This window comes from Carassius carassius, chromosome 30 (genome assembly GCF_963082965.1).
Source record: "Carassius carassius chromosome 30, fCarCar2.1, whole genome shotgun sequence".
Taxonomy (NCBI): Eukaryota; Metazoa; Chordata; class Actinopteri; order Cypriniformes; family Cyprinidae; genus Carassius; species Carassius carassius.
The window spans coordinates 1,226,633-1,243,470 of record NC_081784.1 but is presented as its reverse complement, the minus strand read 5'-3'; the positions used below and the strand labels follow the sequence as shown (position 1 = coordinate 1,243,470).

General features: G+C 37.4%; 1 protein-coding gene across 2 annotated transcripts in view; it reads right to left on the bottom strand.

The window, feature by feature from the left end:
- LOC132110379 (myopalladin-like) overlaps positions 1–16,838 on the bottom strand; it is a 37,571-nt gene that overhangs the window by 10,173 nt on the left and 10,560 nt on the right. The window contains exons 10-17 of one of the 2 annotated variants that reach the window (XM_059516935.1): positions 15,989–16,790; positions 14,443–15,879; positions 13,256–13,397; positions 11,069–11,146; positions 8,087–8,308; positions 7,284–7,433; positions 7,128–7,204; positions 6,314–6,440 (exon numbers count right to left, since the gene is read on the bottom strand). In XM_059516935.1, the coding sequence (XP_059372918.1) occupies positions 6,314–6,440; positions 7,128–7,204; positions 7,284–7,433; positions 8,087–8,308; positions 11,069–11,146; positions 13,256–13,397; positions 14,443–15,879; positions 15,989–16,790 (3,035 nt within the window). The remainder of the gene's footprint in view (positions 1–6,313; positions 6,441–7,127; positions 7,205–7,283; positions 7,434–8,086; positions 8,309–11,068; positions 11,147–13,255; positions 13,398–14,442; positions 15,880–15,988; positions 16,791–16,838) is intronic. The other variant, XM_059516936.1, reaches the window with a different exon arrangement.

Below are 16,838 nucleotides of genomic sequence, written 5' to 3'. Positions count from 1 at the left end.
TCAATGGTGTACGAAAAGACGAAATATTTCACCCCGTTGTCTTCCGCATCGGACGATTTCGGTGACACGGAGGTGTGTGATGTCGTTAAAACTATGGATGTCAACCGAATTTCTCCTAACCGGGGTTCGGCTGGGGATTTGTGCTTTCCGAGAGACCGTCACGACGGATGCGTCTTTGACCGGTTGGGGAGCTGTTTGTCAAGGGCGCCCAGCCCACGGAGTGTGGACAGCGGCGCAACGCAGTTGGCACATAAACAGGTTGGCACTCCAGTATTTCTCGAATCTGCTGATCGGCCGTCATGTGCTCCTCAGATCAGACAAAACAGCGGTTGTGTCATACCTGAATCATCAGGGAGGATTATGCTCTCGCCCCCTGTGCAGGCTGGCGTGACTTGTTCTTCTTTGGTCTCAGAACAAATTTCTGTCGATCCGAGCTGTTCATGTCCCCGGAAGTTTGAACTTCGGAGCGGATTTGCTATCCAGACAGACTCTGGAGCAAGGGGAATGGAGATTACACCCCCAAACGGTGAATCTCTTATGGCAGTTTTTCGGAGAAGCGAGAGTGGATTTATTCGCGTCAAATATGACTACGCATTGCCCGCTTTGGTTCTTCCTATGCCCCCCATCGCCTTGGGCTCGGATGCGTTAGCTCACAGTTGGCCCAGGACCAGTTTGTATGCTTTTCCCCCAATTCATTTGATCCCAGCGGTATTATCCAGAATACGGCTGGACAGAGTGGAACAGCTGCTGCTGGTGGCTCCATGGTGGCCCACACAGCTGTGGTTTGCGGACCTGACCAGTCTGTTAGCGGGCTCTCCATGGGAGATTCCCCTCAGACAGGATTTATTATAACAAGCACAGGGACTGATTTGGCACCCGATGCCAGATCTATGGAAACTGTGGGCGTGGCCTCTGAGCGGAGTGAGTTAGTATGTCCCGGTCTTTCTTAGTACCGAGACTATACTGAATTCTAGAGCAGCTTCTACGAGACGCTTATATGCTTTCAAGTGGAGACTGTTTACGACCTGGTGTGAAATTCGTAATATGGATCCAGTTACTGCCCAGTGGCTTCAGTACTGGAGTTCCTTTAGGACCGTTTTTCGGATGGAGTGACACCAGCCACTCTAAGGTTTACGTGGCGGCCATTTCAGCTTACCACGAGTATATAGATGGTGCCTCGGTGGGCCGTCATCCACTGGTTTCTCGTTTCATACAGGGTGCGCGACGGCTGAGGCCTTTCCGCCCCGTGCGAGTTCCTTCATCGGATTTATCCATTGTGTTGCACGGTTTATCAGGGCATCCGTTTGAGCCCTTGGAAACTGTACCAGATAAAATCCTGACTCTGAAGACGATTCTTCTTATGGCTTTATCCTCCCTCAAGAGAGTTGGGGATTTACAGGCTCTCTCTGTTTCACCTTCATGCATGGAATTTGCACCGGGCGCTGTGAAGGTGTTGTTGCGACCGAGGCCCTAAGGTCGCATCTAATCCCTTTTGCTTTCAGCAGGTGGTCCTGGAGGCAGGGGTCTGGAGATCTATGTCTTTGCCCTGTGAGAGCTTTAAAGACTTATGTGGATCGTACTGCCCCATGGCGTGAGTCTGACCAGCTGTTTGTCTGTTTTGGACATAAGAATAAAGGCCATGTGGTTACAAACAGCGCATGTCACTTTGGCTGGTGGAGGCAATATCATTAGCCTTTGAGGCGCGTGGGCTCGCTTCGCTCTTAGGAGATAAAGCTCATTCCACGAGAGCAGTGGCTTCTTCTCGAGCTTTTCTCAGTGGATCTTTTATGGATGATATCTGTGCTGCGGCAGGTTGGTCCTCACCGAGCACTTTTATCAAGTCTTACAGTCTGGATGTGAGGATGGCTCCTGGCTCCCGGGTTCTCTCCGCTTGAGCAGATGCTTCCTTGGATCCCAGCTATCAGGTACGTCAGGCGTTATGGTATAGCGTTCCCATAGCAGGTGACGTCACCAGAGCATCGAAGTGACCTATGAAAGGGAACATCTCAGTTACGTATGTAACCATGGTTCCCTGTATAGGGAACGAGATGCTGCGGTCTTGGCCGTGCCGTACCTTGATAGCATTCTTCTTCTTCAGTCATGAAATCTGAGTTAAATGGCGCGCGGCACCCAGGTATACGATGCGTACGTATGCGTAGGGCGGTGCCAAGCGCTATTTGGCCAATAGGATTGACGGGATGGTATAGGGCTTCAGACATTCGTCACACCGAGGGGTGTTCCCATAGCAGGTGACGTCACCGCAGCATCTCGTTCCCTATTCAGGGAACCATGGTTACATACGTAACCGAGATGTTATGTAACGTTATGTGGCATGCAATGTATAACATAACTGTGATGAAGAAGGCAGGGAATTGACGAGGGGGGGGGGGGCAAACTGCCATTGTTAAGCAGTGTATTTATGGGTTCATTGCCAGTGCAACTGATTTTGATATTTTGAGCATTGTCTGTGTCAGTACTTTTGTGGATACCTGTTGTGTTTGATTGTAACGTTACCTGTTGAGGAGAAAAAAAGTGAGAAATGATGACATTGTTTGCATACCTGTTGAAGAACTATGAAAAAAAAGTGTATATTATTTTAATGTTTAAAAACAGTAAATTGTAACATTATTTATACCACCAGAGAAAACGCTTTGTGTGGGCATTTTTTTTTCTCCCCTTTTCTGATTTTTGTTTTTTAAATGTAGGATTATTTTTTTTCCCAGGCAAACGCTGCAAGCCAGAAATCCGGCACAGTCCCGGAGACCTTTAAGCCCTGCATTTTGTACCCCTCTGTCACTGTATTAATCGTTTTTATTATTTAAAAACAAACCACATCAATCCCCCGCCCTTTTGAAAAGCTTGCTACGCCCCTGCATGTAAACACTTTAACCTAGAGCTGAAGATCTTAATTTATTTAATTTATCTTAATTTATATCATTTTACGCGGACTCGGGCTCGCGCTCTGGTTTGCGAGGTAAACGAGCGGTCATGTGATGTGTTTCGATTAGCGCGAGAATTTTTTAATTCGGCTTCCATGTTAATAGGTTAGAGCTTGCAGACTGCCTGCGTGAACCGCGCGGAAAACGCGCGCATGCTAGAAATAGAACCGACGCCTATTTTGCACGCGACACGCAAGCGTGTTGGAAGCGTTTCCAGGCAAAATAGAATAGGAAAATATGTTTATATGTCATTTTGTACACAAATACATATTAATTCATGACACTTTGATGTTTGAAAGTCTATAGGTTGACATATATTCAGATATAAATGTAATTTAAAAAATAAATTAATAATGATCGATTTTCAAATATTGCACCTGTACTTTATCAGTAGGCTTTATATTTATGTTCAACATGAAGTATAGATATTGTTGTCGTGAAGACAGCCTGGTCTGTCAGCGGTCTCCCTCTATGTCACCTACAGTAGCAGCAGCAGTGCCATCTACAGTGGATTCAATCATTTTCCTCCACAAAAACATGTAGGCTTAGCCTAATCTCTGTGAGTAAAGGTTTTTCAAATGATAACTAAATATTCACAGAGTCTTAAATGCATATCTGGACAGAGTATTTACTCTAATGTTGGCATTATTCTTTTATTAAATATCATCTGCTAGTGCGAAGCAAATCCGGTGGGGCCTTTATCTTAATTTCGTTATTGCCAAATACCCATCTTAATTTAAAATGTATCTTGATTTAATTTGTTAAAAATGACTCGTTTTTATTGGTGCGTTGGTCTATTTATAGGGTAAATGAGCCTTTGTCTAGAATGCTGAGATGTTACGATGGCACAGAGGACTTACTTTATTTCTTTATTCCAACTTCCAAGTGGTCTAGTCTACGTTAGTTATGAATAAATTATGTTAAAACATGTATAAATGACTCTTTCTTGACAAAAGGCAAAAGAGCTGTGTGTGCGCGCACATTTGAATAATGTCAGGCTGTAAACGGGTTCGGGCTTTTAAAAAGCTGTCAATCAAAATTTACTTGTCGGGCTCGGGTCCTGTCGGGCCTAACTTTTAATGCCCGATTACAGCTCTACTTTAACCTGCTTTCTGTCGGCTTATTGAAGTATGCATGTGTGATACGTGCTTAAAAAGATAAGCTGATATTTATGAGCTATCAGTTTACTGGTGTGCATGATAACAGACAGCTGTCCCAAAAAGTACTTGGACACTTCAGTCCCTTTTCAAGCATTTTGAAACGAAACAAAAATAATTTAAATAGTTTTAAATGATACAACGAAACACAAAGCTTAACTTAACTTAAGTGACCATGGCCCGGTTTCATAGACAGGGCTTAGCCTAAACCAGGATTAGGCCATAGTTCAATTAGGACATTTAAGTAATTTTTATAAACATTCCTTCGAAAAAAGTATTACTGGTGTGCATCTTAAGACAAAATAAAGGCACTGACATGTTTTAAGATCAGTCGGTGCAAGTTTCTTTTCGATAAAACAGCTCAGATTTACATTTTAGTCTAGGACTAGGCTTAAGCCTTGTCTGTGAAACCGGGGGCATGTTTCTTAATGCACCTAAGTGAGATTGTATGTCAAATTAGACTTTTTATTTTAAAATATATTGTGAGGGTTATTACAGAAAACTAAAACTGATATTAAAACCATAAAAAATATATATATAAATAAATAATTTTTTTTGCTTGAAATGAAATGGATGTAAACTGAAATAAAATATAAAATGTTATTTTATTTCAGTTATTTTTTATTTCTTATTTTAATTTATTTAAACTCAATGTACTAAACAATGATACAAATTAATAAAACTATATAGACAAAAAAAAAATCACTAAAATGTTTAAATTGAAATGAAAATGGAAAATATCAAACTAAAAACTGATGTAATCAAAAACTGTAATGATACTAAAATAACACTGTTGTAAATCAATCATTGTTTTAAATACATGACATACAAGTTTACAACATACAAGAATATTTTAGTTTATCTTTGTCAGATGCATTAATTTTGAAAAAGATAGACGTAAGTCCTACCTTCTTAAGTTTAAATAATTGCATTTAATATCAATTTAAACTATAATACATTTTAATTTCAATGCAACTAATAGAGTCAAAAACATTATATTCAGTTTGCAGTTCAGTATATTATTTAAAGTAGGCCTATTTTCTTTAAAGGGATAGTTCACCCAAAAATCATAATCATGTCATTAATAACTCACCCTCATGTCGTTCCAAACCAGTAAGACCTCCGTTTATCTTCAGAACACAGTTTAAGATATTTTAGATTTAGTCCGAGAGCTCTCAGTCCCTCCATTGAAGCTGTGTGTACGGTCTACTGTCCATGTCCAGAAAGGTAAGAAAAACATCATCAAAGTAGTCCATGTGACATCAGAAGGTCAGTTAGAATATTTTGAATCACGAGTCAAGAACCGTTTTTTCGGACAGTTCGATTCAATAAACCGGTTGAAGAAAACGGTTTACCAGTTCTTTTGCACTCGACGTAATGGCGTCATTGGTGATGATTGTCCTTGATTCAAGCCTTCGGTTTACCCGCGCTCATGACATTAGCACAGAATCAGTTCAGAATCAATCACCAAAAGAATCAGTTCGGTTCAGACGCTCTGTGTCGGTCTGCTTCCCGCTGAATCACACATGCGCAGTATCATCAGCTCCTCGGTTCTCGAATCGGACGCGTCTGACAGAAACGCTTCTTGACTCAAGAACGAGTCAATCTCTTGTTCGTTATCTGGCTCAGCTCGGTGTTCATCTTCAGTTCTCTCTTCACAGCAGTTCAGTCAGTGTACTGTTTGAGTAAATGAAATCCGTGAACCGGATATCACAAACTGCTTTGATTTGAACTCTCTCACAACAGACACGGAAGAGAAGACAATGCTGAATAAAGACGTTGTTTTTGCTATTTTTGGACCAAAATGTATTTTCGATGATTCAAAATATTCTAACTGACCCTCTGATGTCACATGGACTACTTTGATGATGTTTTTCTTACCTTTCTGGACATGGACAGTAGACCGTACACACAGCTTCAATGGAGGGACTGAGAGCTCTCGGACTAAATCTAAAATATCTTAAACTGTGTCCCGAAGATAAACGGATGTCTCACTGTGTTGGAACGACATGAGGGTGAGTCATTAATGACATAATTTAGATTTTTGGGTGAACTAACCCTTGAAGTAGTTGTTTCAATAGTATGGTAAAGTGTACTTGTCTTGTCAAGGGATGTTGTTTATTAAGTCTGCTAGGACTCCTGATGCAACCATGTTCAGACATTTTAAAGTGCTCAGATACGTGTTGGGATCACATCTAGCTGGAATATGTCCAGTACCTTGCAGTCTAACCTACAGAGCTGTCCCTCGTGAGCGGACATGTCTCCTGGAGCCTGCAGGAAGTGCGGACGAAAGAAGCGCTCTTGAGCCGGCTCGCCCTCCACTTCCTGTACACGCGCTCGGACTCTGGGGAAAACAGAAATATTACACATACAAGTCTATAAAACGGGTCTCTTTGTCAGCTATTGAAGCTGGAAAACTACTTTATTCAGGGATCAGTAAGACTTGTAATGTCTCTTCTGCTCAATACAAGGCTGCATTTATTTGATCAAAAAACAAAAACAACTATCTCACATAATATTAAAGCAATATAAAATAATGGTTTCTATTTTAAAATCCTTTAAAATATAATTTATTTATGTGATGCAAAGCTGAATTTTCTCCAGTCTTCGGTGTCACATGATCTTCAGAAATCAGAATAATATGATGATTTATTATTAGAATTATGCCAAATATTTTTATTTTTTTTTTGGAAACTGCGATACTTTTTCAGTATTCTTTGAGAAATGAAAAGTTAAAAAGAACAGGATTTATTTAAAATATACATTTTGTGACAATATGAATCTTTGCTATCACTTCTTGATTTCTGAAGATCATGTGACACTGAAGACTGGAGAAAATTCAGCTTTGCATCACAGAAATAAATTATATTTGAAAGGATTTTACAGTAGAAATCATTATTTTATGTTGTAATAACATTTTGGAAGATTACAGTTTTTTTCTGTTTCTGATCAAATAAAAGCAGCCTTGATGAACAGAAAAGACTTCTTAAGTCATATATGTGTATGAAAACTGAGCGTTGATGCGGCTCACCTCTGCGAGTGAACCATGGGCCGGTTTCGCACAGGACCTGTTTGGACAATCAAATGGCCAGAGCAGCTTATTCTTCCCTGTGAACATGAAATCAGGCTTGACTGTCATTTAAACTAGGATTCACAGTCATTCCTGATGATTTTCTCCTAATGTTACCTGAGGATTCGCTGCCATGACTGTATAATTGCCATCATCGTCACTCGTGACAGCTTCTATGTGTAATGAACACATCCCATCTCCCTCTCTGATCTTCTTATAGTGCTCGTTTCTCTTCAAAATCTGCTTTCCATCCTTAAACCAGTAAACCTGTGTGAAAAGGACAAAATCAACATCTAGATTTATGTTTCTGCTATGCTTGAAAATTGAAATTAATTTTTTAATCTACAAGCACTAATGCGGATTTTTCAGCGATATAAAAGTACTTTATTCATCAAGGATGCATTAAATTGATCAAAAGTGACAGTAAAGACATTTATAATGTTACTAAAGATTTCTATTTCAAAAATATACTTTCTGTTCATCAAAGAATCCTGAGAGATAAAATGTATCACAGTTTCCACAAAAAAATTATGTTTTAAACATTGATAATAATAATGAATATTCCTTGAGCAGTAAAACATCATATTTTCATAATTTCTGAAGATCATGTGATACTGAAGACTGGAGGAATGATGCTGAAAATACAGCGGAGCATCACAGAAATAAATTAGAGTTTAACTATAATCACATATAAAATATATATTTTGAATTGTTTAAATATTTCACTATTTTAATTGTATTTTTGATCAAATAAATGCAGCCTCTGTGAGCAGAAGAGACTAATTTCAAAAACACACACACACAGAAAAAAGAAAAGTCTTACCAACCCCAAACATTGAATGATAGTGAACACAATAAAAGTGTTATTTCTAAATTCTGAGCATGCATTGCAATAACATCACAAGCTGTCAAAAACTCACTTTAGGAACTGGAATTCCAACAACTTTACAGGTAAATGTGACAGGAATCCCTTCCACAGCTCTGAAGTGCTTCAGTTTCTTGTCGAAGATGGGCGCGATGCATCTTCCCGAGGGAATTTCATCGTGCTGAACTTCATCGTCCGACTCTTCAACTGGAGTTCTTTCCAAACGAAACTCGATCTCACTCAGTAGCCTCTGCTCAAAGCTCGACACCTTGTATTCCTATAAAACACATCATTACGACTGAACTTATTTCCAGAGATCATCTGTGAATGTGCCCCATTTATGCTTTCATACTTATTAAAGAAAACTTACAAAAAGGTTTTTGGAAACATTGCCCACAATTGCTTCCCGTATGTTAAAGTTTCCAGTACAGTTGCATAATTAAACAATCAAACTGATCACAGTTATGTCTATAATTAACAATAAACAAACAAACAAATATGATATCAGATGAATGCTGATGCTAATCAGTGGTCATGTTATTTAACAAGGCACCAGATTTCATCAGAGCGAACTTGTGTTTGCATGATACATCTGACAACATGTGAACCAATCACAATATGAAGAGGGCTTTGTGGAGATAATGTAACATTATAACATATAGACAGAATTATTTCAAGAACAATGGTCCCTAAACATCTTGTTCTTGTAGAAACTTATTTCCAGCAAAGATTAAAAAAAAGAAAGAAAAAAGGTATTTTTTTCTTGCAATTCTTAGAGAAAAAGTGAGAATTGAGAGATGTAAACTTAGACTGCGAGATAAAAAGTCCCATTTAGCATTTTTTTTTATCTCAACAAATAAAGCAGAATTGCAAGACTTAAGCGCAGACGTCTGAGGAAAATAAAGTCAGAATTGAGATTTAAACTCAGAAATCCAAAAAAAAAAAAAAAAAAAATCTCAGAATTGTGAAACTTAAACTCAGAATTTCAAAAATAAATAAATAAATAAATAAAAATTCTTAATTGTGAGATTTAAACTCAGAATTCCAAAAAACAAAACCAAAAAAAAAACATTCTGAATCTTGAGATTTAAACTCAGAATAACTGCCCCCCCCAAAAAAAAAAAACTGAATCGTGAGATTTTAATTCAGAATTCCCAAAAAAACTCTCAGAATTGTGAGATTTAAACTCAGAATTAAAAAAAATAAATATAAAAAAAATTCTGAATCATGAGACTTAAGCTCAGAATAAAAAACCCCTCAGAATTGTCAGATTTAAACACAGGACTCCAAGAAAAAAACCTAAGAATTGTGTGTTTTAAACTAAGAATTCAGAGAAAAAAAAAATTATTTGTGAGATTTAAATTTAGAATTGTAAAATAAAAGTCAAAATTGCTAAATATAAATTTGCAGAGATGTAAACTTTGATTGCGAGATACAAAATCCCATTTTGCATTTTTTAAGTACAGACTTCAGCTGAAAATAAAGTCAGAATTGTCAGATTTAAACTCAGAATTCAGAGAAAAAAGTCCAAATTGTGAGATTTCAACTCAGAAATCTAAGGAAAAAAAGTCAAAACTGTTAGATTCATACTCAAGAACTCTGTGAAAAAAACTCAGAATTGTGAGATTTAAACTCAGAATTCCAAGAAGAAGAAGAAAAATATCTTTTGTGTTTTCTTTTATGTTTTTGTTCCGTGGCGGAAACATGCATATGTTCTGGGGCATATAGTGAGTATGAAAAATGGTCAAATAAATAAAGCGAATGCAAATAAATATCATGTTACTAAATAGCTATGATATGACTCCTTTAAAACACCTTCCCATTTTAAAAGTGCCGATTATATCTCAAGAGGCCTGTCTGGTAACAGCTCGCCTTCAGTTCTGAATGTCCGCCAACATGTCTGAATGCAGTCACCTCTATTTATAAGACAGAAGAGCCCTGTCCATTCCTATCTCTGTCTAGTCTCTCCAGACCAGCGATCATGTTTACTCACAGATTCTCATTGCATTCACATTTCATTCTCACTAACACTGAACTGAACTGTGTTTGCATTGAAAACAAACTGCAGATATGGTGCTCATGTCATTATTGCTTCTGTTTGAGATATCCATTGATTTCCATATCTATATTCTCATTTAGTTAGAATGTAACGTGTAGCATTAAATTAAACTAAAGCTGCTCATGCATAATCTTTTGTGACAGACTTCTACATTAGTTAGAGTATTAGTTATGATTTACAAGGATGCATCTACATTTTAAAAAATATATATTTTTATTGCGTCTGACTTCAGGTTTTAATATTAAAATTTGCAGTTTTTAAAGTAATTATGGCCTTAAACATTGAAACAATTAATTTTACATAACAGTAAAACTTTACAATATGGTCCCATTGGTTAACATTAGTTAATGCATTAACTAACTAACAATTTGTTATATTATTTATCACTCTTAATTATTAATTAATTAATATAATAATTTTTTTTTAATGAAATATAATTTAAAAAATTACTAAAAATATAATTACAATTCAAAATTAATATAATATGAATAGTAATTTTTTTTGACTTTTTTAATTATATTTCATTGTTTTTAAAAAATTATAATAAAAGTAAACAAAAACACTTAAATATCTTTCCATACTAATCTAATTTATTAGATTAGTTAGTTAATAAAAATAACGTTAGTTAATAAAAAGACAAATTGAAATGAACTAAAATGAACAAATGCTTAATGAGTATTTTTTATTGTTAGCTCATATTTGTACACATTGTAACAAATTTTAACAAATGTAACCTTAGTGTTCCTATAGCTCAAGTGGTAGAGCATTGCGTTAACAAGCCCTCTTGTGTTACAAATGAAATGTACAGCATCTTCCTCTAAACAGAGTTATTATCCATGCAGTTCCATTAGTGGAGAAAAGCCACAGCTTTAAATGAGCTCATCTTGCTTCTGCTTTAAATCAAAATTGATTCTTATGTAATGAAACTAATGCACTTCAGAACAAAGCACTGCTTGCAATGGAGAAAATTCCTTGTACCTCGTCATAGTTAATGACAGTTGCGGTGGGAATGTTTGGTCCGAGCGGGCGGCTCACTTCCCCCCAATAATTCGGCTTCTATGGAGGACAGGATGAATGACGGTGATGTAAACACAGACACTAGTCACACATCAATACAAATGTGTGAGAAATAGTGTTTCTATAGTGTTACTCAGACAGGAAACACTCAAGTGTGTACAGTGTTAATACAATGCATGATGCGGATGCACATTTGACACATGAAATGTGTTAGAATGTGAAAACAGATTCTTAAATGGGATGCAAAGCCACTATATAATGCATGAAGATATACAGACCACAAACAGAAATGAAAACAAAAGGTTTTCATTTTTAAATGACAGTCAGCAAAACATTAATATTGAAAGTATTACATTTAATGAAGCCCTCAAACAAGTATGCTCGCATTTCAAAATCAACATGAAACTGATGTGAAACAGGATATTTAATGAGAAAAGAGGTAGGTTTGGATTTCATGTTGAATTTAAAAATAGATTTAATTTAAGTCCACATTATAAATACCCTTGCAGAACATCTAAATATTTACAGGACTATGATATAAAGTACAAATATAAACGCATATGCATATGCAAAAGCAAAAATTATTCAAAAGTAGGAAAAATTGCAAGCATGCATGTGAATTTCACTTCACAAATGCCATGCACAGTACAGCGATATATCAAAATTAAAAAAAATTAAATATGGTCTCATGAAGGAATTACAAATCTGTATAGATAATTATATTATCTATTAATAAACCCGTCTGTAATTCCCACATGGCATCATTTTTCTACAACAAAAAGTATATATATTTCTTTCATACATTTTCGCATTTGGTGCAAGCCAACCAAGAGTTAGATTCGGTTTCAAAATCAAAAAGAAGCTTAAAAGCTTATTAAAAACAAGAGGGAAAAAAATACATTTCTGGTGATATAATTATGAAGTCATAATGGGTAGCATGTACAGTACAGACCAAAAGTTTGGAAACATTACTATTTTTAATGTTTTTGAAAGAAGTTTCTTCTGCTCATCAAGCCTGCATTTATTTGATCAAAAATACAGAAAAAACAGTAACATTGTGAAATATTATTACAACTTAAAATAATAGTTTTCTATTTGAATATACTTTAAAAAAATAATTTATTCCTGTGATGCAAAGCTGAATTTTCAGCATCATTCCTCCAGCTTCAGTGTCACATGTAACATCAGTCGATCACATGATCCTTTAGAAATCATTCTAATATTCTGATTTATTATGAGTGTTGGAAACAGTTCTGCTGTCTAATATATTTGATCAATAAAAGGTTAAAAAGAACTGCATTTATTCAAAATTAAAAAAAGTTCTAATAATATATTTTCTTTACTATCACTTTTTATAAATTTTTTAATCAATTGCTGAATAAAAGTATTGATTTTATTTTTAAAAAAGAAAGAAAAAAAAATGACTGACCCCAAATTACTGACCGGTAGTGTATATTGTTATTACAAAATATTTAGATTTTAAAAACATAGCTTCTTTTTTTTTTTTTTTTTTTTTACTTTTTATTCATCAAAGTATCCTAAAAAAGTATCACATGTTCTGAAAAAATATTAAGCAGCAGAACTGTTTCCAGCTTTGATAATGAATCATCACATTAGAATGATTTCTAAAGGATCATGTGATAATGATCCTAAAAATTCAGCTTTGCATCACAGAAATAAATGATAATTTAAAGTATAATACATTTAAAAACAATTATTTAAAATTGTAATAATATATCACAATATTACTGTTTTTTCTGTATTTTTGATCAAATAAATGCAGGCTTGATGAGCAGAAGAAACTTCTTTCAAAAACATTAAAAATAGTAATGTTTCCAAACTTTTGCTCTGTACTGTATTAATTTTAGAGTATAGCTGTGGTACTTAGAACATGTTATTTAGGGGGATAATTTTCTTCCCTATTCCTTCTCCATCTCCTTCAATCTGTGTTTTGTGTAACTCAACTATTACAAGCCATGATTAAACTCTCAATTATAGTGTCTCACATGAAGAACCCATAACTCAGTGAACAACAGAAGATGAGCAATTCTATATCTATCAGTCCTGGAAAAGCACAGCCTAGTATTTGTCCTATACACTGGTGGAACAAAACCCCTTTATATCTGTAGATTTTATGACACCATCTACCTGCTGCCCAAAATGAAGATGTTCATCTTTAAATCGCAACTTCTTCTCAATATCTTGTAAAAGCGCTTCCTTGCTCCCGCGGATGTCGTCATCAGACATGAGTCTTGAACCTCTTTGATTCTTCTTCAGTGCACCTTGAGGCCTGCACATGGAGTAACAAAAGACTGAAGTAAGCCAATAAAATAGGATACAAATACATCTTCAAATATGAGACACATAGAAATTATGCTGTAAGACAACTCTAAAAAGACCACAGTGTCATTATTTAGCTCAACTTGTCAATTTAGTCTAGTCACAATGATTAAAAGCCCATTGGAGTGCTATCATTAGATAAGGCTTCAGCTATCTGGAATATAGTGCACAAATCATATAGACCACTTTTATGGTACTTTATGGTACTGCATCCTTTCTGAAACTTGAGAGCCCCAGTTCTCAACTCACATTTGTTGTATTGAAAAAACAGCCAGGATATACAAAAATCCAGCCTTTGTTTTGCACAGAAGAAATTCTTAAGGATTTGGAAAATGAGGGCAAGTAAACGATGAATCAATTTAAGTTTTAAAACCTTTAAAGGGATAGTTCACCCAAAAATAGTTCACCCTAAATAGTTCACCCTAGGGATAGTTCACCCAAAAATGAAAATAACCCCATGATGTACTCACCCTCAAGGCACCCTAGGTGTATATGACTTTCTTCTTTCAGACGAATCCAATCGGAGTTATATAAAAAATGTCCTGGCTCTTCCAAGATTTATTTTAAAGTGTTATTTTTCAATAGTCCAAAAGAAGTCCAATAAAGTGCAATCATCCATCCTAAAAAATGTCCCACTTGGCTCTGGTGGTGGGGGACTATGTGGACTATTGAAACATAACACCCATTCACTGCTATTATAAAGCTTGGAAGAGCCAGGACATGTTTTAATATAACTCTTATTGGATTGGTCATACACACCTAGGATGCTTTGAGGCTGAGTAAATCATGGGGTTTTTTTTTTTTGGGGTGAACTATCCCATTAAGAGAAAGTGTGACCTTCAATTCATTTTATAATATTACAATATTACAAGGCAGAAGTCTTCAACCCTGCTCCTGGGGACCAAGTGTTCTGTAAAATTTATTTCCAATCTACTTCGGCATACCTTGAAAGGTTCAAAACCTCTGTTATGATAAAATGATTTGTGTTTGCTTACCCAGGTGGGGCCCTCTTAGGCAACCCCATGGCATTGGTCGGAGGAGATGTTGGAAGTGAAGGAAGGACTGAACTAAGGAAGGCCACTGGATTTTGGATGGGGCTAGGGGTGGAGCTGCTAGACGTTGGTGAAGAAGCTTGTAGGGGTGACTGAGGTCTAAAAGAAAATACTGAATTCCCCAGACCAGGAGGCACTAGAGGTGGTGAGGACACATATGGTGGGCTGCTTGGACACTCCAGAACTCTTGTTGGGAACTTTCTTGGGAATGGAGATAACTGGTTGACGGGCGACATGAGCTCCCGTGTCGACTTTGGGAATATCTGTGCAGCTAACTCGTGGAGCATTGGAACTGGAGACTCAGTGGGGGAAGGTCTCCTGATAGGAGCAATCATCTGGGCAGCAATGAATTCCTTTGGCCTTGTGTAGCTGAAGCTCTGGGTGGAGACTGGAATAATCCCAGGAAGTGGGGGCTGAGTGTCGTGCAACGGAGGTGGAGACATTGGACTCGTTATGATTGCAGGTTGATTTCTCACCAAATGAGGTGAGGTGATTTTACTCAATGAGGGACAAGACACAGTTTGAGAATATGTGTCTTGTGGAGCAATGCTGGGATTAGAATTTGAGGTGGTGTTTATCTTTGGTGCAGTGTTGTTCAATGCTAATGCATCAGGTATCATCGATGCCTGTGTTCTGGCAACGCTCGTGTCACCAACGGGAACAGAGTTCATCTGCAAGGTTGGGTTCATGTTTATTTGTGAAATATGAGTGGAAGGAGTAATGGGTGGCATGTTGGCCACATGGTTAGGTGATTGGGTTGTTGGAGCCATGATAAATTGAGAAAAAGGTGCAGAAGGTCCCACATTTGGAGGGATAGGCATGTTGAGAGCTCCTCCGGGCTGAGTTATTGGGATTGTTGGTATCACACTTGACATAGGGGGGACTGGAGCCACATTGGGTGATATTGGCCCCATATTCAGCTGAGGAAGAGTGTGAATCACATTCGTTGGGGTTAGTAGGGTAGAGGGAACCAGACCTGGTGGAAAAGTACTTAAAGTAGTAGGAATCAGATTTGGTTGAAGTATTGGAGGGTGGTTGTTTAAGGTTGTGGCTGAGGGAGTACGTTGGGCCAAGTGCATGGGATTGGTTAAAGGCATGCTCAGTTGGGATACAGGTACAGTTTTTAAAAGGGGAGAAGGTGTTTCAGGAAGTAGAGGGACAGATTCAAGGATTGGCATTGGAATTGGATCAGAGTTCATTACAAGAGGAGGTGGTTGGGGTGGTGATGGCACAGGATTTGATGGAGGTTGAGTTGGCTTGACAGGTGTTGACTCATAACTTGTTCCATCTAAATGTGGTGAATCTTGGCTTGGGTAAACATATTCTTGCTGCTGTTCCAAAAGCACCTGGTTGTGGAGGATCTGAAGCTGCACTGGGTCTCTAAGATAAGACAAAAGAAGGAGAAAAAACCAATTGGATCTACTTCAGAAGGTCCTAAATGTAATTTTACTCTCAAGTTGTCTTGCACTACTCTTAAGTTGTTACTTACAATTTTGGTTTAGCCAACACTGGTGGTGGCTCTTTGGATGACATTCCTTCCTCTTCCTCTTCTTCATCCTCCGGGAGTTTAAAGGTTACACGGAGGCCAACTCGAGAACTAGAGCGGGATTCATTGTGATTCCCTAACACACCCTCAGGTCTTGTCTTGAGGCAAGAAGTTGGGGGATCTGGTAGGGGTTTGACAGGGGGTCGCTCTTGATGGTTACTGGAGTTTACTGGTTGGAGACTAGTAACAGAAGGGTTGGGGGTAGATTTTGAACCATATGGTGATGGTTCAACCCAGGCATCGGAGCTCATAATGATGCCAGATGCTGATCCGTTTGATGGACTTTGGGTCTCTTCTATGGAAGGCTTAAAACCAGACCCTCCTGAATCAAAGTGTGTTATGCTAGAGCTAAGGGGCTTATGGTTTGAGTCTGCATTCAGTGTAGAAGAACTGAAGCTGAGAGGGTCTAGCTGAGGAAAACTAGTCCTGAAAGTTTCTGTGCTGTATTTTCCAATGCTGAGAGGGTTTAGACTGGGAAGGCTAGTGGTGAGGTTATGGCGAAGGGTACTAGGATTTAGGGTATCTGAACGAAGCATTCCAGAATCCTGAAGGTCTGAATGCTTAAATCCAGAGTTCAATGGTTCAAGGCAAATTGTACTTGAGTGAGGCTTGTTGTTTACCAGAGGAACATCTGGCTTACCCTTTAAAGTTTCTGATATCAGTTCTGAGCCCAAAACCTTCTGGAGGGAGGATTCCACTGTTAAAGTGCTTGTTGTTTTAAGGTTGGTGTTGTTATTCTTCTTTCCTATTGATATAGACAAAATATTGTTCACAATTAGTCTTGGGATGTGAT